Here is a 25,360-nt window from a genome sequence, read left to right as displayed (position 1 = left end):
GAGACTGAAAAGTTTTAGTTTCAATTTAAGCTGTTTTTTTTTTAAAAAAGCTGGTTGATGTTTGGCCTGAAACAGAAGACCCTGCATATTTCTGTTGAAAACCAATCCTGTATCTCCAGTGTTTTGGATTCCTATTTCCTCCTGTATTTGAAGAAAGCCTGCATGATTAAAGAACTTGCGTGTCAAATGTGTGGAACTGAAACCTTTGTTGCAGCATTTCTGATGTAAGACCTGACTGAAACCTTCGGTCGCTGCATCTCTTGGAAAACCCAACTAAACTGATCATCATCGTCTGGAAATAACTGTTCTAGGAAGATCAGATTGACAACCATCGAAGTCTTTGGGACATCCTTCCATACCTTCTTTTCAGCCTAAGTGTTTTTTGTTATTCCTTCTATTTCTTTGTAACAGCTGTAAACAAAAATCTCTTTTTCCTGGTTAACTGGTTGTGTGTGTGTGTAGGATAAATAAGGGGCTTTAATATTTCAATTTGTGTGTATGTTTTACTTCCGTATTGGTTAAAGTTTCGTTTATAGTAAACTGATAATTTTGTTGTTAAACCTAGTTGGTGTGCTTTATTCTGAGGAAAAATAGAGTTTCTGATTGATTGTTTTGGTAAGTGGGAAAATTTAAATATATGTTGTGACTTGTAGAGACGTGGGACTGAATCAACAGTGCACTCCTTCCACCTCGGTGGTAACTGCTGTGATTTCTGAAAGTGCATATGTCTGTTTATTAGCTGGGAGAAGCTCTAGAAGTAGCACAAATGGAAGATTTCAATTCAAGCTATTTTCATTCTTCATATGTTAAAGTTTCATTATTGCGAATCTTTCTGAATCACGCACTCTTGTATCAAATGCAATGTGGCGCTATTTTTAAAATAAACCGAAGTGTTGGAAATGCTCAGCAGGTCAGGCTGCATCTGTGGAGAGAGGAGCAGAGTTAACGTTTCAGGTCTGTGATCTTTCATCAGAACTGCCAAAGGTTAGAAAAGAATTAGGTTTTAGCAAGTGAAGGGGTTGGTGGGGCCATCGTTTCAGCCTGTTCCTGTCCCACTGAACTTATTTCTTCCTATCTTGACTCTATCTTCTTTTCTCCCTTGGTCCAGTCTCTTCCCATCTCCATCCCCCACCAGGACAGTCTGAAGGCTCTCAGCTTCTTCCTTGAGCAGAGGCCCAACCAGTCCCCATCCTCCACCATCTCCTCCGCCTGGCTGAACTTGTTCTTAAATTGAGGAACTTCGCCTTCAACTCCACTCACTTCCTTCAAATAAAAGGTGTTGCTATGGCTACTTGCATGGGTCCTAGTTATGCCTGTCTTTTTAGAGTCATGGTCATACAGCACAGAAACAGGCCTGTCAGCCCATCGTGTCTGTGCCGGCCATCGAGCATCTATCTATTCTAATCCCATTTTCCAGCACTTGGCCCATAGCCTTGTTTGCTATGGCGTTTCAAGCGCACCTCTAAAAAGTTCTTAAATGTTGTGAGGGTTCCTGCCTCTCCCACCCCTTCAGGTAGTCTGTTCCAGATTCCAACCACCCTTTGAGTAAAAAAAACTTTTTTCCTCAAATCCCCTCTAAACCTCCTGCCCCTTACCTTAAATCTATGCCCCCTGGTTATTGATCCCTCCACTAAGGGAAAAAGCTTCTTCCTATCTATGATATCAGTGCCCCTTATAATTTTGTTTGCCGCGATCAGGTCCCCCCTCAGCCTTCTCTGCTTAAGGAAAGCAACCCTAGCCTGTCCAGTCTCTCTTCATAACTGCCTTACCCTGATGTACACATCTAGTCATTTTTTGTGGGATATGTCAAATGTTCCTTGTTCCAGTCCTACACAGGCCTCTCTTTCCGGTACATTGATACTGTATCAGTGCCGTTTCCTGCTCTCACCCCAAACTGGAAAACATCATCAACTTTGCCTCCAATTTCCACCTTTCTCTCATCTTTACAAGGTCTAGTTCCGACACTTTCCTTCCTTGCCTCAACTTCTCTGTTTCTATCTCTGGGGGTAGGCTGTCTACTAATATTCATTATAAGCCCACCGAGTCCCACGGAAGTCCTGCACTTCCTCACACCCTGTTTCCTGTAAGGACTCCATCCCATTCTCTGTTTCCCGGTCTCCAACGCATCTGTTCTGATGCAACCTTACACAACAGCGCTTCTGACATGTCTTCCTTTTTCCTCAACCGAGGATCTCTCTTTTTTTTTTCCCCCCCCCCCCCCCCCCCACTTTGGTTGACAGGGCCTTCAACCGTGTCCAACCTATTACCCACACATCTGCCCTCATCCCTTCCCATCTCTCCCAGAACTGTGACAGGGTTCCCCTTGTCCTTATTTTCCACCCCACCAGCCTCCACATCTAAAGGATCATTTTCTGCCACCTCCAGCATGATGCCACCACCAAACACATCTTCCCTTCCCCTCCCCTGTCAGCATTCCGAAGGGATCGTTCAGTTCGCGACATTCCTTCATCACCCCCGACATCTCGTCCCCTTCCCATGGCACCTTCCCATGCAGTCGCAGGAGGTGCAATATCTGCCCTTTTAACTCCTTTCTCCTCACCATTCGAGGCCCCAAACACTCCTTCCAGGTGAAGCAGCAATTTAATTGTGCTTCCTTCAACTTAGTATACTGTATTCGCTGCTCACAATGCGGTCGCCTCTATATTGGGAAACCAAACGCAGATTGGGTGACCGCTTTGCGGAACACATCTGCTCAGTCCGAAAGCATCACCCTGAGCTTCCGGTCGCATGCCATTTCAACACCCCACCTGCACTCACATGGCCACATTTCTGTTTTTGGCCTGCTCCAGTATGCCAGTGAACATCAACGCAAGCTCGAGGAGCAGCACCTGATCTTTTGATTAGGCACTCTACAGCCTTGCAGACTCAACATTGAGTTCAGTAACTTCAGAGCATGACTGGCCTTTTTTATTTTTCAAAAAAATTTTTTAGTCATGTGCCTGTTTTTTTATGTAAACAGCTGCTCATTATTCTGCTATTAACGCTCTCTCTGGATTAATGCTTTGTCTTTCACCACATGCATTAACACATTCTTTGCCTTTTGCCTTTGTCCCAGGACAGCTTTGTTATTTAGTCTCTCCTGCCGTCTGCCCTATCGCACACCATCCCTTTTGTTCTCTTCCCCACCCCCTTCATTTGCTTAAAACCTAATTCTTTTCTAACCTTTGCCAGTTCTGATGAAAGGTCACAGACCTGAATCATTAACTCTGCTTCTGTCTCTACAGATGCTGCCTGACCTGCTGAATATTTCCAGCACTTAACAGTTTTTATTTCAGATTTCCAGCATCTGCGGTATTTTGCTTTTATTTTTAGTGGCACTTTTTTAGTTCTTTCACGGGTTGTGAGCATCACTGGCAAGGCCATCATTTGTTGCCCATCCCTAATTGTCCTTGAGAAGGTGGTGATGAGCTACCTTTCTTGAACCACTGCTGTTCATGAGGTATAGGTACACCCACAGTGCTGTTAGGGAGGGAGTTCAAGGTTTTTGACCCAGCTTTGGTAAAGGAGTGACTATATATTTCCAAGTCAGGATGTTGTGTTGCTTGGAGGGGTACTTGCAGGTGGTGGTGGTCCCATGCATCTGCAGCTCTTGTCCTTCTAGGTGGTAGAGGTCGCAGGTTTGGAAGGAAGCATGGCAAGTTGCTGCAGTGCATCTTGTAGATGGTATACACTGTTGCTGTGCACCGGTGGTGGAGGAACTGGATGATTAATTAAGGTGGTATATGGGGTACTGATCAAGGGGGCTGTTTTGACTTGGTTGGTATCAAGCTGCTTGAGTGTTGCTGGAGTTGCACCTATCCTGGCAAATGCAGAGTATTCTATTATACACCTGAGTTCTACCTTGTAGATGCTGGTCAGGCTTTGGGGAGTCAGGAGATGAGTTAATCGCTGCAGAATTCCCGGCCTCTGATCTATTGTAGCCACAGCATTTATATGGCTGGTCCAGTTCAGTTTCTGGTCAACGATAACCCCGCAGGATGTTGATAGTGGGGGATTTACCGATGGTAATGTTATTGAATGTCAAGGGGAGATGGTTAGGTGTTCCCTTGTTGGCGATGGTCATTGCCTGGCACCTGTGTGGTGCGAATGGTACTTGCCATTTATCAGCCCAAGCCTGAATGTTGCTCAGGTCTTGCTGCATATGGATATGGAATGCTTCAGCATCTGAAGAGTCATGAATGGTATTGAACAGAGTCCAATCCTTAGCAACATCCCCATGTCTGACTCTTTATGATGGAGGGAAGGTCATTGACGTGGCAACTTAAGGTGGTTGGGCTGAAGACAGAACACTGATGAACTCCTGCAGCAATGTCCTGGAGTGGAGATGATTGGACTCCAATAGCAACCATCTTGCTTTGTGCTAGTTATGACTCCAACCCATGGAGAGTTTTCCTCCTGATTCCATTGACTTCAATTATGCTAGGATGCCATGATGCCTTACTCGGTCAAACGCAGCCTTGATATCAAGGGCAGACACTCTCACCTCCCCTCCTGAAATTCAGCTCTGTTGTCCATGTTTTGGACCAAGACCTAATGAGGTCAGGAGCCAAGTGGTCCTGGTGAACCCAAACTGTGAATCAGTGAGCAGGTTATTGCTGTGTAAGTGCTGCTTAATAGCACCATTGACAACAGCATCCATCACTTTGAGAGTAGACTGATGGAGTGATAATTGGCCAGATTCAATTTGTCCTTTTTGTGGATAGAACATGGGTGGGCAGTTTTCCACATTGTCAGGTAGATGCAGCTCACCACCACCTTCTCATGGGCAATTAGGGATGAGCAATAAATGCTGGCCTGGCAAGCGATTCCCACAAGCCACATATCAGATCAAAGTTCTGCAGTCCTGAATGGTGCATAGTTGATAGCGAGGAGGATAGCTGTAAACTGCGGGATTATATCACCACAGTCAGGTGGGCAGAAAAGTGGCAAATGGAATTTAACCCAGAGAATTGTGAGGTAATACATTTGGGGAGGTCAAAAAAGGCAAAGAATAGCCAATAAATGGGAGGACCCTGAGAAATGTAGAGTAAGTGAGGGACCTTGGAGTGTATGTCCACTGATCCCTGAAGGTAGCAGGACAGGTTTGCATGACACATCATCTTCTGCTGTTTGGCATGCAAGTAGTCCTGTGGTGTAGCTTCGCCAGGTTGACACTTCATTTTTAGGTATGCCTGGTGCTGTTACTGTTATATTCTCCTGCTCTCTTCATTGATTCCCTGGCTTGATGGTAGTGGTAGAGTGAGGGATATGCTGGTTCATGAGTTTAGAGATTTGCAGTTGAATAAAATTCTGCTACTGCTGATGGTCCACAGCATCCTCATGGATGCCCAGTTTTGAGCTTCCAGATCTGTTCTGAATCTATCCCATTTATCACCGTAGTAGTGCCACACAACATGGAGGGTATCCTTAGCGTGAAGATGGGACTTCATTTTCACAAAAATTGTGCGTGATCACTTCTTACCGATACTGTCATTGACAGTCGTATGAACATACTCTGTCGAGAGAAAAATAGCAATGTTTCAGGTCTGTGAAAGCCCCACAGATGCTGACCAATGCTACTTTTGCAGTTGATTTGATTTGAAGACTCCATTCAACAGATGCCAAAATCTAGTGCATTGAATAAATGTACAAATCTATTACATCACACCACAGTTCAAAACATAGCATTTGTTCAGCCAAGCAAAAATAGCATATGTAGGATTCTCTAATTTTTTCATGCCATCCCCACTGACTATGTCAAGTGCTTGCTTCAAGGTCCCTATTTTTGCCCTGACTTAAGTTGATCTCAGTTTAATGTTTGCCTGAACTGCAAGATAGAAATTTAACAGCATGGAAAAAGAAACAGTGTAGTTCAACAGTATTATAATCTTTTCCTTCAAGCCACAAGACTGAAGATTCACATCATTGGAGAGGCACTTTAGATCTGCCTAAGATATTTACACTCCTCTTGGCCAATCCACATAGAGGTGTTTTTTTCATCCAAGGTGGAAGTGCCTCCCCAGGTATGCCACAGACACAAATGCATTCATATAGCACATATAAGCAATTAGGTTTGTAGATTACACCAGTGTTGCATAGTTGAACATCTGAGAAGCTACTGTCCCTACTTGTATCAGTTAAGTGGATGTATTCCATTTTCTGCTGGATTCAGTGCAAGTTACTGTTTGAAATGTCTTCAAAAATGTGTTACTTTGACCATAAATTTTTGGGGGGACTGGGGGGAGATCGGTGCAAGTAAATGCTTCCCTCACTCATCCACTGAAATGCAAGAAAGCATACTAAACCTTATCCACTATAAACACTTACCAAATGCAGTGCTAGTGATTTGAAGGCACAACTGAAACATTACATCTGGAAAAAGAAAAATGCTGGCAGAAGGAATTAGCCTGTTTCAGTGTAAATCTGCATGTACATCTTGTGTCTCTGCAGTAACAAAATAAGCAATGGAACAGGAGCCAAGAACACAAGAATTAGGAGCAGGAATAGGCCATTCGGCCCCTCGAGCCTACTTCGCCATTCGCAAAGATCATGCTGTTCTGATTGTGGCCTCAACTCCACCTTCCTATCTTGCCCCCGCCCCCAATAATTCTTGACGCCCTTGTGATTCAAAAATGTAACTCAGCCTTGAATATATTCAATGACCCAGCCTCTGCTGCTCTCTGGGGAAGAGAATTTCAGATTAATGACACTCAGAAAAAAATTCTCCTCATCTCGCTGTTAAATGGGAAGCACCTAATTTTTAAACTGTGTCCCCTAGTTCTAGACTCCCCCCACCCCCCCCTCCCCCCCACAAGGGGAAACATCATTTCAGCATTCACCCTGTCAAGATTCCTCAGGATCTTTATATGTTTCAATAAGATCACCTTGCCTTCTAAATTCCAATAGGTAGAGAGGCCCAATCTGCTCAATAGTTCCCCCTAAGACAACCCCTTCATCCCAGGAATCAGTCAAATGAACCTTCTCTGAACTGCCTCTAATGCAAATATATCCCTTAAGTAAGGAGACCAAAACTCTAGACAGTACTCCAGATGCAGTCTAAGGTCCTGTACAGCTGTAGCAACATTTCCATACTTTTATACTCAATTACCCTTGCAATAAACACCAACATTGCATTTGCCTTCATAATCACTTGCTGTACCTACATACTAACCTTTTGTGATTCATGTACCAGGACACCCAGATCCCCGGTACTGTAGAGTTCTGCAATCTCTCTCCATTCAAATATTCTGCTTTCCTATTCTTCCTGCAAAAGTGGACAAGTTCACATTTTTCCCACATTATACTGCATCTGCCAAATTTTTGCCCACTTACTTAACCTACCTAAATCCCTTTGTAGATGCTTTTTCCTCTTGACAGCTTATTTTCCTACCTATCTTTGTGTCATCAGCAAATTTAGCATGCATTTGGTCTCTTCATCCAAATCATTGATCTAGATTGTAAATAATTGAGGCACAGCACTGCTCCTTGCACTACTCCACGCGTAACAGCTTGGCAACCTGAAAGTGACCCATTTATCCCTACTCTCTGCTTCCTGTTAGCTAACCAATCCTCTATCCTTGCGAGTGTTACCCCAACAAATTAGGATTTGTTTGGCACTTTGTATAGCCTGTGAAACTGTCAGAGCATAGTCTGAAACCATTTTGGCTTTTCATCAGTTCAGTATACCACAACGAGTACAAAGCTAACTTGTAAGGTGCACATGTGCATATTATCAAACCAGTGGGTGTAATTTAACTACGCCCTTGCATCTCGCCTCCTGAGACTAAGTTTTAAATTCAACCCAGACTGATGGAGTAATACTCCCCTGTTTCTGCAGCTGTAAAGATCCTAAATTAAGTTTAAGCAGTCATAACCTGGATCCTTGTAGACATGATTTCATAACACAAAACTGTCTGTAATCTGGTACAGATTGGCAGTTTTACTGAGAGTCAGTAAGAATGTTGACGTAGAAAATGGAAAAATTCAGACTGGTGCAGCAGGGAATATCCTCCTGATGTTGGTGAGTTAGGTTCTTGAGGCAGGGAAGAATGTGTCTATTTTGATCTGCATTTGGCCAATGAGACACCCAACTTTGGATGTATTTGCTGCCAACACTGGGCAGCAAAAGTGCTCCATTTTTCTGAAACTGGAGTTGTGCAAATGTATATAGGGTTGATGTGATCTTGTGATTATTGCACAATTTAAATCCTACTAAATAATATGTGCCTCTAATAAGCATTTTGTTAATTCACGCAATTCTATGATCCTAGATAATGTAAAGTTCCCTCATCGAGGCTGTTCAGAAAGATGTAGAATTCAAAGTATTGATTTCCTGAGGAATGCTTTTTCCATCTCCAAAAATAGCCCTTTTATAATTTCTCTGTTTTTGTGCAGCTGTTCTTCAATCTGCTTTGCTACTTCAGTAACTCCAGGAGTCGTCCCCACAGCTACCACTTTCATGTGGTACTTCACTAAATTTCTTCCAACGGATTTTAAAATAGTACTCATCAGGAGTTTTAAAGAAACCCAAGGTTTTGTTCCCAGCCCGACCTCGGGTTCCATGGTGGGGGTCTGGGATTGGACGGAGAATTGGAGCAGAAGCGGCAGCCACTGTACCTGACACCAGGATTGCTGTGCCTGATCTTCCCAGCTGCAGGGAAGCTCCGAGGTGGCTCCTCTGTTGCTCTGCACCAGGACCCAGGTTTGCCCTCAAAAATGACATTTGTATGAATTAAAATGTAAACCGCAGCGATCTTACCTTCAGTTCCCGATCTTCAGCGCGATGTACTTTCACTTGCCTGTCCAGGGAAAGCTGGCACCGCCAAGGTGGGGAAGGGGTGAACTCTGCACTCTGGGTATTTGGGGGTGCATTTTGGTGTGCTGTTTGCAGGGCTGGCAGCCTTTTATAAATGGCGCCAGCACCTGCTCTTTCAACAGGTGAGGCCGAGGCCGCCCCCGTCATGTGATTTGGCAGGGGGGGATGCTGCCATCAATATGTAAAGTGGCTGCCCGCCACGTAATTGCGGCGGAGCGGGTTCTGTGGGGGATGGCCGCAATGTTCCACGCCTGCCACCGCTCCTGGCAGCGGGACTACAAAATCCAGCCCAGTGTGGGAGAATCATAAACATTTTTAACAAGCAATCCTGAGCCCTCATTATGGTCTTGAAAGGTTTGCTTCTGATATCAAATGAACAATTCTATAATTGTGATAAGAACTATCAATCTCTTTGTCTTAAATGTTATCTCTACTGCTTCTTAAGGTGCTAAATATTTCTGCCAAGGATTGAGAATCCCCAGGTGACTGATTTCTCTGTTATGTCATTTCGATCAGTGCCGTAGAATTTTACTTTTAATATCTTTCTACTTTTCTGTGACCACGGAAGTTCCAATAGGATTGTTCTTGTGATTAAGAATGATGCCACAATGATTTTAATAGTTACCATTTTCAATGGCCGTGGTAAACTAAAAAGCATCTTTTCATTTCTGCACAATATGTTAGAATTTATGTACTGTCTGACTTTGCAAATACAACTGTGTCAACACTGGTATGTTCATTTCCCAGTGAAGAAAATTACAGACTGATACTCCAGAAAGTAAAATAGAGCTAGCTTTATACAGTTGAATAGGCGGTTCCAGTGTGGTATCTGGAGTATGATATGAAGTTTTAATGCCCTGGCCACAGCTTTGTGATCTGTGGGTTTTTGGGAATTTTTTATAAATGAATAAAGTAGTATACACCTGCTACTAAATGTCTAACAAAATATGTGTAATGAAGATTTGTAAACGAATTGTAAGGTTTTTAACAGAGATTTAAAATCCACCCATAGAAAATGTTTCAACTAAGTTGAAACATAGAGACATATAAGATAATCAGAGGGTTAGACAGGGTGGATAGTGAGAGTCTTTTTCCTCGGATGGTGATGGCAAACACGAGGGGACATAGCTTTAAGTTGAGGGGTGATAGATATAGGACAGATGTCAGAGGTAGTTTCTTTACGCAGAGAGTAGTAGGGGCGTGGAACGCCCTGCCTGCAACAGTAGTAGACTCGCCAACTTTAAGGGCATTTAAGTGGTCATTGGATAGACATATGGATGAAAATGGAATAGTGTAGGTCAGATGGTTTCACAGGTCGGCGCAACATCGAGGGCCGAAGGGCCTGTACTGCGCTGTAATGTTCTAATTCTAAGTATAAAACATCATTAGGAAGTAAATTGCTTCTTTATTTTAAGGCTTTGGAGCAGCCAGGCTCTTCAGCCTTTACATCAAAATTGTTGTTTCTGTCTTTGTTAGAGAAACTCAAGGAAAAGTAATCTTTTACAACCTTTGGTGTAAGACCAAAGTTCCAGTATTTAAAAAAAAAAAAAATTGTTTGCAGTCTACACAAGCAATTGCCTGTTCCTTGACTGTCTCTGACTTTTACTGTTTTATTTTAAATGAGATTTAATCTTGCTTAGCTTGCTGATCATGCACGCTGTGGAAATTATTTTTTTTAAATGCTTGCAACTAATTGGCCTTGAGTAATTTTTTCTATATTGAACTATGTCACTTTTTTTAACATGCCATGTCTGTTGCAACATAGTTATTAATTATTCTGACAAATTTTAATCATTCATTTTAATGGCAAAGCAGCCTGTTTGGCATCCCATCCACAAACATTCACTCCCTCCACCACTGACACACAGTGGCAGCAGTGTGTACCATCTACAAGATGCACTGCAGCAATGCACCAAGGCTCTTTAGACAGCACCTTCCAAACCCGCGACCTCTACCAACTAGAAGGACAAGGGCAGCAGACACATGGGAACCACCGCCTGTAAGTTCCCCTCCAAGCCACGCACCATCCTGACTTGGAACTATATCGTCGTTCCTTCACTGTTGCTGGGTCAAAATCCTGGAACTCTTCCTAACAGCACCGTGGGTGTACCTACCCCACGTGGACTGCAGCGGTTCAAGAAGTCGGCTCACCACCACCTTCTCAAGGGTAATTGGGGATGGGCAATAAATGCTGACCTAGCCAACAACACTCACATCCCATGAATGAATGGGGAAAAAAATTAAATTTGAAAGATTTTTTTCTCCATTCCCCTAATTATAGTTCAAGTTTTATTTTGTCGTGCAATGTCTAAGTAGTTCACCCATGCTATCTTACTCTTATTTTAGTTTTGCCACAAGAGAAAGGGGGCAAGCCAAGGCAAAGCACCTCCTCGGAGATGGGAGTTACAAATGACCAAGCTGCTGGTTCAGAGCAGCATTGCTGGAGGCCTGAAAACTGGTCAACTATAGGGAAAATGGAAGACCAGGATAATGGAGAAAAGAATCTGAAAGATAAATCTATTTCAACTGCAAATCAATCTCTCATTTATATTCCATAGAGGATTCTGAATTCCTTTCTCATAACATAGTATATTGTGAATGTTTTTTTCATTTAACAATAAGCTATAATATGAAAAGTAGCATCTAAAAAAATGCCCTCAAATTCTTGAGATGGAGAATATCCCTTATTTTAAATCCTGCATTTTTTAAATATTCGTTTGTGGGTGTGGTCGTCGCTGGCTTGGCCTGCATTTATTGCCCATCCCTAATTGCCCTTGAGAAGATGGTGGTGAGCTGCCTTCTTGAATTGATGCAGTCCTTGGGGTGTAGGTACAACAACAGTGCTGTTAGGAAGGGAGTTCCAGGATTTTGACCCAGTGATGTCTGCATTGATCGTCCAACAATAGTCTCAACGATTAATTTAATAGTTTCACAAAAATTTTATCAAAGCTGGTATTAAAAACCTATTCTGTTTCAGGATTCAAATGTTCATAAACCACTCAAGTTTCTCATTAACTGCAAAACCTTCCATAATTCTATACCTTTAAGCATGCAGTTTCAAAGTGTGCATTGTGTATTCATCTAAAATAAATAGGAAAGAGGCAATCAAAAATGTTAATTTGTTATTTTTAAAACCATCTCAATTTATAGAAGATTTCTCGAGGAAAGTGCACCTTTTTTGCCTGAAAGATCTGAAATGAATATGAAGTGTTACTTAAGCAGTAACATTTTTCCATAAATTAGCATTCTCTAGTCCATGGTCAGTTTTGTTTTTGTTTCATAGCCCAATTTCAGATAAATATGGAGTTAATGAACCTAACTTGATACTACTTTCATGCCTGAGGTTGGCAGATTATGAATATGCCTACTTCCATTTCCTCCAGCTCTGTGAAGTGTCATTGTTGATTATGAAACTGCACATCGCACTAATGAGTCTGAAATGCTAATTTGGCTGTTCCTGACACTTCTTTTCATCAGTAAGCTCGTCCAACATATGTACTATTGTCATGGTGCCATCAATAAACAAAGATCATCTTATACTCCGGATAGTTTCTGTCTAATTTTTAACCAGGTCCTTGATTTTTATAGTTAAAGTATGTAAATTTCTACTTGATTGCAGGAACAAAACTGCCATTTGATTGATTCATAATGTATTTGAGTGATTCTCGGTGTATAGCTCCCATAATCCTTTAGTGCAGACCTACCTGTCTAACTGGAGTGTTGTTCTGCATTTTGAGGAGCTGTTCGCAGAAAAGTTATTTTTGTACCTTGCTAGACTGTTTCAGAAACTACATTGGTGAAGTATGCATTATTATAAAGTGCTTTTAATTTCTCCCTTCCCAAATAGTAAGTGTCAAATATAAAATTACTTGAAACTGTAATCATTCTGATTTTCTCAACAGTAGATTTTTTTCAAATGTGATTATATCTGTTGGATTAAAAAAAAAATATTTGTTTTGCAGGCTGTTGGGAATATTTTGGAAGTGTGCCAGAATAGGTAAGGAGAAAACTGCTGCATTTTCTGATCTTAATGTTCAGATTTATTTTTAGCATTTTTGCAAATCTCCTTTAACAGTGTCGTTAATGAAGAATGTTGTAGTGAAAGTTAAGGAGCACTTGAGGCTTAAAAATCACCTTGCATTTCAGCATAAATACTTCTTTCCACCCCCTCCCCACCACCACCACCACTCCGAGCACCAAAATGTTAGATAATCTGTATAACTTTTTGTCTGAAACCTCAAGTTCTACCTTTTAAATTGGTTCATATGTTTAAGCTTTCTGATTTTTATTCAATGTGTGCTTTTTGCCATAATTCCAACATATTTTCAGATCCCTTTCAGCTGTCATGACAAATGCCTATTCCACAATCGTGGCCTCAGCCGCCATGTTGTAGTTATTCTCTCATTCCTGTACTTCTGCTTTGCTTTTCGTTCTTGCATCTCGCCACGTCAAACTGCCATTTTATGTTTAATAATTCATAATATATTAGAGTGTGGGATTCTTGGTGTACATTTAGTGTAGACCTACCTGTTTGTCAGGAGTGCCATTCTGCAACAAAATATAGAGAAGCGCTTCAAAGAAAAGTTATTTTTATACGTTGCCAGACTGTGTCAAAAACTACATCAGATGAAGAATACTTTTATATAAAGTACTTTCCATTTCTCCCTTCCCAAATAATATATGTCCTAGTCTGTTTGGCCTTGTCACAATTGCCCATCTGTCTCCACTCAATATTCTCTTCTCACTGCTGGAGAGCAGCTCAACCTTCAATGGGGACTTGATTCCAGAATCATTATACCATCACTACAATGCCAAATGTACTTTGTATCAATGTAAAAGTAACAGTGTAACTGCATCCTTAAATGGTAACTCTCCCTGCCTACTTCAGCACTGGAGGAGTGCAGTATATTCTTAGCTGATGTTGCCATCATCTTTTGCTGCGTTCCTCTAGTCTTTTAATACTTAAATGGCAACTCTGCTTCCTGGCTTCATCCAAGCTATTGCTGTTGATTTAAAATACAAGGAAAGAATATTTTAAATCAGTAATGGGAGCCAGGACTGGAATGTGGAGAGGAAGTTTCAATTTCAATATTGCAGACCTGGAAGCAGCGTTTGATTTTACAAAATTTACCCTCCTATGTTGGACAGTCTGGGTATGCGTCTGCACAGTTTCAGTGTTTAAATCCACATGTATAAGATGAAAAATAAAAGGCATAATATGCCTACCTACAAATGAAATGTAAATTGCAACAATTATTCCTGAGAGTTCCCAGTATCTAACATTGCTTGGCCCCTGGGGGGCTGGGGGTGAATTTCAAAATTGCCAGACTGGTCAGCTATGCAATTCATCACTGAAGCAGACATCTCAGTCACACTAAAAGTGGCATTGGCATCCATCTTAACATTTTAGCCTGGGATTTCCAGTAGGATTGAGCTTCAGCACCAGCAGGTGAAGGTTTTGCTCTGCTGAAGATCCAGCCTCCCTAGTAATCTAGGGGCCATTGCATGTAAAGGAGATATTAGAATAATTTGGAACTTGGTAATCAGGTTCAGATGAGTTTTTCATGTTTTTGTACAGCTGACTATGTCCACAATTAAGTACTGTTCTAAGAATTTCTGTCCCTTTTTGAATTTTTTTTTGTATTTATTCCTTTTAGGATGACTATGCAAAGTTTAGTCCACTATTTTCTGTACTAAATAACTCAATGGGCACAGTTTAGTTCAGGGTATTATACATTGCTATATTGAATAGGTTTCTGTTTTATAAGAATTTTAAATAGTTGGGAATAGTGAAGCATTTTGCGCTCTCAATCAATCAATTGAGGTCCATTTATGTTAATTAATAACAAGAGCTACTCTTTTGTTGCCAGAGTGGCACCCTATTTCAAAGGGTCTATCTATTTAGTATACAGATAGTCTATGCTTTCTGCTGCTGTGAAAGAAATTGATTGTGCAGTGCCTGCTCTTTAATGTTGCTATTTAGACCAGGCAGAAAAGGGGAGAGAAAAATATGGTTTCTTAAATAAATTAGTTATATTGTAATCTGAGGTACATACCACTTATATATGTTAATTCTGTTAGTTTTTTAAAATGTGCTTGGGAAGATGTTAATATCTGTAGCAGCAAAATCTTGTAGAAACTTTGAAGATTTTAGTAAGCTGCATTTTTGATTGGTGCAGGTAAATATTCCGAGCTTTTTTTTTAAAAATTGTTTCCATATTATTTCCTCTTGAATTTTGGGGACACTTACTGGAGTGAAGGTTGTTGGGCTGTGATTGCCCTCTAGCATCTTGTATGTATGTATGGTTATTGTTTACACATGCGAGTTGACACTGAGTCAAGTCAAGAACATCACCTGGCCAAGATTTTCTTGTAATGACGGCACAACTGTCAGTGTTCACTGTCGTTACTCTATGAAACTGACAGCAACTTCTGGCGCCCGCACACGTTCAATTAAATGTGCTGTTGACATCCTAGCAGATTGCAATCAATTAGAAATCACTGAATTGATGTGAGCTCCCACCTTTTAAGCTATTATTCTCACGTAAAAACCCTTGAAAATGTTATGCCTTGTTGATTGAGGTGTCACTAAATTTTTAAAGGCTTACTAATTCACAGTTAATGCTGAATAACCTCACTGACCTTGATTTTTTTTTTATTTGTGGAATGTTAAATTTCTCCATAAAATTTCCATTGATTTTTAAAAGAATAAAAATTAATTTAAAGTTTGATATTTCCGCTTCTGCCTTCATCCCATGTATATGTCCCGATCTTTATTTTGCTTTCTGAAATAAAAACAAATGACTAAAAGTGAGTGACGAAACTTGCTTGTAACTTCCTGGTTGGTTGAGAATTCCTTAATGTGATTGGTTGCGTAACCTTGTTGTCATCACTATTGTTGGATGCCAGAGATTCCCTATAGCTGGGGCCAGAATGAAATTAACATTGGGAAAGATGAAATCCATGTCACAGAGCTCGCTAGATCTTTGATCTTGAAGAACACTTCCCACAATGATGAGCGCCATCACTTGGCACCTAATAACTACAGTATTTGCAAATTGGCATATTCTCTACTTGGTAAATACGTAAACAAAATAGGAGCAGGAGTAAGTCATTCTGTCCTTTGATCCTGCTGTGCCATTCAATAAGATTATGGCTGATGATCGACTTCAACTTTACCTTTCTGCACTATCCCCATGTCACTTAATTCTCTTAGTACCCAAAATTCTATCGATCTCTGTCTTGAATATACTCATTGAGCATCCACAGCCCTCTGGGGTACAGAATTCCAAAGATTCGCTACTTTTTGAAGAAATTTCTCTCCTTGTCTCAGTCCTTAAAAGATGAGATTAGAATAGCTACTTGCTGGATGGCTGGCACAGACACGATAGGCCTAAGGGCCTGTTTCTGTGCTGTATAACTTTGACTCTATCCTGAGACTATGGCCTCTAGTTCTAGACTCCTCAGTCAGGAGAACTATCCTCCCAACATCCACCCTGTCAGGCCCCTTAAGAATTTTATGTTTGAATTAGATCATCTCATCCTTCTAAATTCTAGGAGAATATAGACCTAAAGTAGAGGGATAAAATTTACAAATTAGCATTCTCTACATAACCTTGCTTAATGGAATGGTACATTAGATAGTCAGACGTGCTCACCTGTAATATGGACATTTTTCTGAAGAGTATAGGTTGGTCATTAGCACCACACTGGACATTAATGAATTTAAAGTATTTTTAGCTCTGTATTTTAACCACATGGATCTAGAAGTGTAATGAATGCGACCAACAATCTTTCCAAATGACTACCATCAATAATTGTAACATATTGAGGTTATTTTGTGCTTTGTTGAATTTACAAAGATAAAATATTGAGTCCCATAGTGATGGGTTGTGCGTTCATTGCTGCATTCCTCCTCTCAATTATGTACTGTAGCTTAGTGATCTTCCTGCAGTATGAGGGGGCAAATCATCAGGCTGTTCTGGGCACCTTTTATGATCAAGTCAAAGTGACATTCAGCAAGTCCTAAAAAGTGCCACCTCCTAATCAGACATGAGTAATGTATAGCTTTGAAAGATAATTTTAAGAAATATAACCTATAAAAATGTATTTTTACTTGATAGTTTTATTGATTTTATGCTCTACTAACATCAAAGGTCTAGACTATTTGCTGCATAGAGCACGGCTTATAACAAGCAAGAACAAGAAGGCAGGTCTACAAAATGCTGTCACTGTGGCAACATTCAGTTATTATCGTAAACCTAGCTACCAGAACACTGTACCAAGCCATGTTAAACTTACTGGAATTTGTAGGTTTCTGAGATCAACTTTGGAGAAGAATGCTAATTGACAGAAAACTTAGTGAGCTAATAATTTTTGTTAGGTCAGTCAATATGTACATGATATTGACTTGTATATCTTTTTGAGCTGTTTATATCCCGTTCTTGTCATGTTCAAGACAATTGCTGACAGCAAACACCTAAGTGCTTTTACTTATTAGTTTCTTAGGCAATTGATGTACGCAGTACAAGTTGCCAAAGTGTGTTCCAAACGAGGTGGGGGCACGTTATGTATTTTGTAAGACCTGGCTCAGTTTTGTGTACTTAAAGTTTCTAAATTTTCCAAATATAATTTAGTTTAAATTGATAAGAATCTAACATTAAAAACTGCCACATCTTCAGATTGCACAGTAAAATATTTAATTAGTTTTACATCAATATTGTATTTTAGCCACTCTACTAAGAGTTAACTTTTAGGCATGCGGGGCCATTATTCAGTTAATATATCCTGCAATAATAGAACTTATTTAGAACTTATTTATAGTTTAGAATTTAGAACAAGTACTTAGTTAAATTAGACAGCTATGCTCTTGAAGTTTTAACTGTTGGAAATTGACCACACTGGACCCATTATGACTCAAAAAAATGTGGACTCTGATCTACCATCAATTTTTTAGCCCATAAATGCCAGAAACTATCCTTTGAGCTTATTAATATAAAACTTAACTGCGTAATCCTAAAATTCTTCTGAGACAAAGAGATGTTGAATGGGTAATCCAGATGGTCTCTGGTGGTTCCCTTTTGCACAGACATCTGAAGGCATTTTCTCCTTTCATATTCAGCACGAGAAATGGAAATGAAAGACTTGTTCACAATTTTCAGCAGAGCAACAGTCCAGTCACACTGACCCTATAATATCTCACTAAATTGTTTCATATTTCTAGAGTTTATTCAATAGTAAATTGGACCAAAACTACATTGTTTATTAGCAAGGGCATCGAACTTTAAGAATGCAATAAATGGAGTAAGCTAACCATTTATTTTAATGGCAAATACATGTCCCTTAAGTATTGCTATAGTAATTTGTGTAATCTTTTTGTAAAAATATAATTCTGGCAGCTTTACTAAAGTTGTTCGCTATTTTATTGGTTCTTTATAGAGAATTGATGGCGTTTTATCTAGGTATGGCATATTAGAAATCCTTATAAATCAATGTGTAACCTATTTATTGACATACTGGTGAGGAAAATCCAAGAGTTTGTAGAAGAGAAAACACCTTTTACTAAATAGTTTAGTAACTTGCGATATCACTTACTATTGCTGTGCGCAACTTGCATAATCATTCTGGAAATCTGAAAGAAAAACTGAAAATGCTTGAAACTGAGGTTGGTCAACTTTTATGCAGGCAACAAACAAATTGACTTTTTTTTTGCAGGCAGAGTCTTCAGACCTACCAGAATAACTTCAAGAGTGTAATGAACTGACAATTTAAAAAAAAACACTTTCAATCCTGGGTCTTGCTTTCACATAAGTATAGTATGGTAACGAGGGCAGTCTAGGTGTCAATAAGAATGCAGAAGGAAATAACGGAGTTCCCAATACTACATTTGCTAACAAATTTACGACTGATCCAAGAGAAAAGGGAGAGTAGCAGCAAAGCCAAGAGGATAAGATAATGGAAAGAAAGTGTGCTGAAATCCAGGAAGAGGGTGATATGGGAGAGAAGAATAAGTACAACAGATACCTACAAGGAGAAAGTTTGGGGGTGTGTGTGGGGTGAGATCAGTTAAACAAAAGTAAAAGTAATGCACAATCATATAATAAAAGGAAAAATGTAATTGAGTTGAGCGTGAGGTAATACAAGTACCCTAGTGAAAGCATGACATGAAAGAGAAGTTGAAATATTCCTTACATGTAGATCTAACATGCAAATCTTAAAAATAATTTAAAAAGGAACTGGATTGTGAAAATTAAACAAAGTCTGCAAACAAAAACAAAGACAGCATCTATAAGAGAAACAAATCAAGAAGGGTCCCACTATTTAAGGTAACTAAGGTGTCATCCTTTGCATAAATAAGGAACACAAGGCATGAACAGTTCTCTCTCATCTTTCCTCAAAGATAGCGTTGAAATGCATAATTCATTTTCAAAGGATGAAAGTTATGCTGGCTGCCTCATTGATTTATTTTGCAATGAACAATAAAGTCTGTGTGCTGTTTCTTATTCCATACTTAATATTTAATATCAGTGCCAGATCTATTGCTGCAATATTTAACTGGTGAAATAGTTATGTATTAAGTTTTGTGGTTTGGATGTGGATGTCAGGTTAACAAAAACTGGTACTTTGCCTGTTTGGAAAAGATTTCTGCATTCATAGCCACTGTTCTGCGCTTTTATCAAAGTAAAAGCAACGAGATCTTTTCAGATTATAACTACCAGAGAAATGATCAATATGAGGGGAGAAAAGGCAAAAAATAAATAAAAATTGTGTATTCATCAAGCCCCATGGTACCACCCTTGCATATAGCTTTATTCGTACCTATCCAAATACAGCCTACACATATGCATCAGTGGTTTCTCTTCCTTCCCCTGCACCATCACATGTGGGGTCACCCAAGATTTATCCTGTGCTTTTTTTAAAAAACTATTTACTGTTCCTCAGCAACATCATCTGCAGAGATTGTGTTGACTTCCACTTCTCTTAAAACATGGAGGTAGTTGAGTATTCTAAGACTGCCCCTCTGACATCAAGTCTTAGATGCATCACAGATTCTTCCAGCTCAGTCTCAAAGACCAAAGCCGTTATCTTTGGCCCCACCATAATCTCTACTGACACGTTACTGATTCCAAACCAAACTTCCCTTAAGCTGCTATTGTCAACAGTTCTCGCTCCTCAGGTACTGTTCCCAACTCCTTCAAATCAATGGTCATCATGCCTTTCCCATCTAAGAGCGAAGACCAAAGTACGGAAAGTCCTCATCAGGGAACTCCTCTTTGCTGACGATGCTGCATTAACATCTCACACTGAAGTGTGTCTGCAGAATCTCATCGACAGGTTTGCGGCTGCCTGCAACGAATTTGGCCTAACCATCAGCCTCAAGAAAACGAACATCATGGGACAGGACGTCAGAAATGCTCCATCCATCAATATCGGCGACCACGCTCTGGAAGTGGTTCAAGAGTTCAACTACCTAGGCTCAACTATCACCAGTAACCTGTCTCTCGATGCAGAAATCAACAAGCGCATGGGCAAGGCTTCCACTGCTATGTCCAGACTGGCCAAGAGACTGTGGGGAAAATGGCGCACTGACACTGAACACAAAAGTTCGTGTATATCAAGCCTGTGTCCTCAGTACCTTGCTCTACGGCAGCAAGGCCTGGACAACATATGTCAGCCAAGAGCGACGTCTTGGTTCATTCCATCTTCGCTGCCTCCGGCGAATCCTTGGCATCAGGTGGTAGGACCGTATCTCCAACACCGAAGTCCTCGAGGTGGCCAACATCCCCAGCTTATACACCCTACTGAGTCAGCGGTGCTTGAGATGGCTTGGCCATGTGAGCCGCATGGAAGATGGCAGGATCCCCAAGGACACATTGTACAGTGAGCTTGCCACTGGTATCGGACCCACCGGCCATCCATGTCTCCGCTTTAAAGATGTCTGCAAACGCGACATGAAGTCCTGTGACATTGATCAAAAGTCGTGGGAGTCAGTTGCCAGCAATCGCCAGAGCTGGCGGGCAGCCATAAAGGCGGGGCTAAAGTGTGGCGAGTCGATGGGACTTAGCAGTTGGCAGGAAAAAAGACAGAAGCGCAAGGGGAGAGCCAACTGTGTAACAGCCCTAACAACCAATTTTATCTGCAGCACCTGTGGAAGAGTCTGTCACTCTAGAATTGGCCTTTATAGTCACTCCAGGCGCTGCTCCACAAACTACTGACCACCTTCAGGCGCTTACCCATTGTCTCCCGAGACAAGGAGGCTAAAGAAGAAGAAGAAGATGCCTTTCCTGGGCAAATAACACTTGACCCCTCCAGCCTTGCAAACTATCACATCATCTCCAACCTCTTTTTCCTTGCCAGAGCCTTTGAACGTGCTGTCACCTTCCAAATCTATGCACATTTTTCCCAGAGCTCCATGTTTGAATCCCTCCATTCAGACTTCTACCCATGCCACAATACCCAAACAGCTCTTATCAAAGTCAAAAATGATATCCTATGTGACTGTGGCAGAAGTAAACTGTGATTCCTTATCCTTCTTGACTTGGCTACAGCCTTTGATAGGGTTGATCACATCGTCCTCCACTGCCTTTCCACTATCATCTAGCTGTGGAGGACTGCACTCGTTTTATTCTTACCTATCCAGTCATAGTCAGAGAATCACCTGCAATGGCCCCTCCACTCCCACACCATTAGGTCTGGGGTCCTCCGTGCATCTAACATTGGCCCCCTCCTCTTTCTCATCCACATGAAGCTGCTCAGCAGCTTCACCCAAAAACACTATCAGTTTTCACATGTACAGCCAACACCCAGTTCTACCTCACCACCACCTGTCTTAACCGTCCCTAAATTGTTAGATTGCTGTTCTGGCATCCAGTATCGAATGAGCAGAAATTTCCTCCAACTACATATTGGGAAGACTGAAACCATTGTTTTTGGTCCCTGCCAGAAATTTTGACTCTTGCCACCAACTCTTTCCCCCTCTCTGGCAACTGTCTGAGGCTGAGCCAGACTGTTGGAAATTTTGATAGTATATTTGACGGGTGAGCTTCCAACTACATTCACATTGTCACTAAGACTACCTATTTCCGCCTCCATAACAAGCCCCTGCCTCAGTTCATCTGCTGCTGAAACCCTCATCCATGCCTTTGCTGCCTCGAGACTTGACTATTCCAACATCCCTCTGGCCAGTGTTCCATGCTCTGTAAGCTTGAGATCATCCAAAACTCTGCTGCCTGTTTAACTCGCACCAAGTCCAGATCACCCATCACCTTTGTGCTCACTAACCTAAGCTGGATCCTGGTTAAGCATTGCCTCGCTTTTAAATTTTCATTCTTGTTTTTAAATCCCTCCATGGCCTTGTCTCTCCTTATCTCTGTAATCTCAAGTCCTACAACCCTCTAAGATCTCTGTGCTCTCCTAATTCTGGCCACTTGAGCATTCCTGATTTTAATTGCTTGACCATTGGTGGCTGCGCCTTCAGCTGCCTAGGCCCCAAGCTCTGGAATTCACTCCCTAAACCCCTCTGCCTCTGTACCTACCTTTCCTCTTTTAAGATGCTCCTTAAAGCTGACCTCTGACCAAATGTTTGGTTATCTGCCTATGTGGCTGTGTCTGCTCCTGTAATGTGCCTTGGGACATTTTGCTATATTAAAGGCCTGCTATAATGATAAGCTGTTATTGGTGGACACCAGCTGTATTTTGTGATGGTATTTACTGCTTTTTATTGTCCTTTTAAAGATTTTAGTAGCCTCATTGTTCAAAGAGTTTAATAAGTGTGCCATTATTGTATTTAAATAATTATAGTTATGTTGGAATATTTAATACTTTTGCTATCCTATTTACATCTTTCTTTCTTTTCCCTTTGCAGGTGAACGAAAAAGCCCCTATGTCGCCATATGTTGTATAGTAATGGCATTCAGTATTCTCTTTATACAGTAACAATTAGTTTGAAAGGGACAGCACTATGGATAATCAACATTGGTTAAAAAACACAAAAAATGAACTTTATAAATGTGAAAATGGTCCATGCATGGCAGCAGCTTCCAATATCCAAATTGTGCTTATTGCATCACAAGCTGTTCTTAGCAGTGACATCAACTTCAACTCCAACTCTGTTACTGGACCAAGGACTGAGATATTTGGCATAGAGCTCCATTATGGCTGAATTTTCTATCAGACTAAAAGAACCATCCTGCAACTGAGAGCTAATGTAACTGAGAATCATTTGACCAGTTATTGTTGAATGTAACTGTCTAAATATTGTATTGTCAATAAAATTCTTCAGTGATTTTTTAAAACTTTTCATTGAAAGGATGAAATCCTGAGCTCTACAGTATGTTCAGGAAGTAGAGAGGGCTTTAAAATAAACAAGGGGGGAGAGGGATCAAGCTTGGGTAGATGTAGCAAATCAAGGGGGCCAGTCAAGGCAGGAGAATATGGGAAATGAAGGTCAGAGAATGGCAGGAAGGGACAGAGAAAAAAACCGAAGAACACACTAACAGTCAAGACTAGATGTTACAAAGATAACAAAAAGACAAAACTAAAGGCTCTGTATCTGAATGCATATAACATGCATAACAAAGTAGACTAACTGATAGCGTGCATTGAAGTAAATAAGTATGATCTGATAGCCATAACGGAGACGTGGCTGCAAGATGACAAGGATTAGGTCCTCAATAGTGGGGGGGGGGGTATATGACATTCAAGAAGAATAGGAAGCTAGGTAAAGATAGAGAGGGTAGCATTGTTAATGAAGGATAGCATTGGTGCAATAGTTAGAGATGACCTTGGTTCAGGAGATCAGGATGTAGAATCGATTTGGGTGGAGATGAGGAATAGTAGGGGAAAGAAGTCACTTGTGGGAGTGGTCTACAGGCCCCGTAACAGTAACCACAACATAGGACGAAATATCCAAAAAGAAATATTAGGTGCTTGTGATAAAGGGACGGCAATAATCATGGAATTCTTCCAACGACGTGTGAGGTAATGCATTTGGAAAAATGAAATTTATTAAACCTTAAACTTAAACTGTAATACAGTTCACGCCTATGGATACACATGCTGATAGGGACAGAAAAGAGAAGGAAAAATTAAGATGGAACAGTTTGAGGCAATAGCTTGTTAGTGTGCTTCGAGCTCACGGTTTAGTCCTTTTGTAAGTAGTCTTGCTTTCGTTGGGGCCCAGTGTTCTTCTTAAACCTTGTTCGTGTAGGAGACTTCTCTCTTTGAGATTCACGTGTTTTCACAAGATTCAGTTTCATGGAAAAGAGATAGAGCAGGCAGGAGAGTCGGTAATTCTTGCTTCAGTTCCAGAAGCATACGGCATTCGGAGTTCAAATCTCTTTGTTGGAAGTTCAAATCTTTGCAACAGTCATGTGACTCAAACTGGTCTGACCACCAATTCTGTATATTGAGGAAGCAATGGCTGGGTCCCTTTTGTTCCAACACTGCTAGTTACTATGCAAATGTCTTCCCAGTCATCGCTATAGAGGTTGCAAGTAACATCCCAGAAATAGCTGTAAATCAGGAAATGGAAGAAGGGAGGAACTCAAGAAAATTACTATCATCAGGGAAGTGGTACTGAGCAAATTGTTGGAGTTGCGGGCTGACAAGTTCCCGGGTCTTGATGGACTTCATCCTAGGGTCTCAAAAGAAGTGGCTAGTGAGATAGTTGATGTGTTGGTTTTGATTTTCCAAAATTCTCTAGATTTGGGAAGATTCCGCTCCCGGAAGGGAAGGTCTGGTAGGCTAAACTGCATTTACTTTAATACAAGAAGCCTTACAGGTAAGGCAGATGAACTCAGAGCATGGATTGGTACATGGGATAGTGATATTATAGCTATTACGGAGACGTGGTTTAGGGATGGGCAGGACTGGCAGCTCAATGTTCCGAGGTACCGATGCTTCTGGTGTGACAGAGGTGGAGGTAAGAGAGGAGGGGGAGTTGCACTATTGATTAGGGAGGATATCCCGGGGGGAATGTCCAGCGAGGCCATATGGATATAATTTAGAAATAAGAAAGGGATGATCGCTTTGATGGGATTATACTATAGACCCCCGAATGGTCAGAGGGAATTGGAGGAGGGAAATCACAGATAGGTATAGGAATTATAGGGTTGTAATAGCAGGTGATTTTAACTTCCCTAATATTGACTGGTACTTCCTTAGTGTTAAGGGATCAGATGGGGAAGAATTTAAGTGTGTCCAGGATAGTTTTCTGAAGCAGTATGTGGATGGCCCTACTGGAGAAGGGGCTACACTCGACCTCCTCTTAGGAAATGAGGCTGGGCAGGTGGTTGATGTGTCAGTGGGGGAGCACTTTGGGACAAGTGACCATAACTCTATTAGCTTCAAGATAGTTATGGAAAAGGATAGGACTGGTCCTCAGGTTGAAGTCCTAAATTGGGGGAAGGCTAATTTCAATGGCATCAGACAGAAACTCTCAAAAGTTGAATGGGAGAGGCTGTTCACAGGTAAAGGGACGTCTGGCAAGTGGAAGGCTTTTAAAAGTGAGATAGGAAGAGTTCAGGGCCAGCTTTTTATTTAGAG

At 41.0% G+C, this 25,360-nt stretch overlaps 2 protein-coding genes across 2 annotated transcripts in view; one reads left to right on the top strand and one right to left on the bottom strand.

Moving 5' to 3' along the window:
- tmem167a (transmembrane protein 167A) overlaps positions 1-23,099 on the top strand; it is a 44,532-nt gene extending 21,433 nt beyond the window's left edge. Inside the window, exons 3-4 of the mRNA XM_068029641.1 lie at positions 12,778-12,812; positions 22,680-23,099. Coding sequence (XP_067885742.1) covers positions 12,778-12,812; positions 22,680-22,750 — 106 coding nt within the window. The 3' untranslated portion in view covers positions 22,751-23,099. The remainder of the gene's footprint in view (positions 1-12,777; positions 12,813-22,679) is intronic.
- The window catches only part of xrcc4 (X-ray repair complementing defective repair in Chinese hamster cells 4), a 678,103-nt gene that overhangs the window by 621,891 nt on the left and 30,852 nt on the right, over positions 1-25,360 (bottom strand). The window lies entirely within an intron of this gene.

The sequence above is a fragment of the Heterodontus francisci genome, chromosome 4, assembly GCF_036365525.1.
Source record: "Heterodontus francisci isolate sHetFra1 chromosome 4, sHetFra1.hap1, whole genome shotgun sequence".
Taxonomy (NCBI): domain Eukaryota; kingdom Metazoa; phylum Chordata; class Chondrichthyes; order Heterodontiformes; family Heterodontidae; genus Heterodontus; species Heterodontus francisci.
This window is presented reverse-complemented; position numbering and strand designations above follow the sequence as displayed.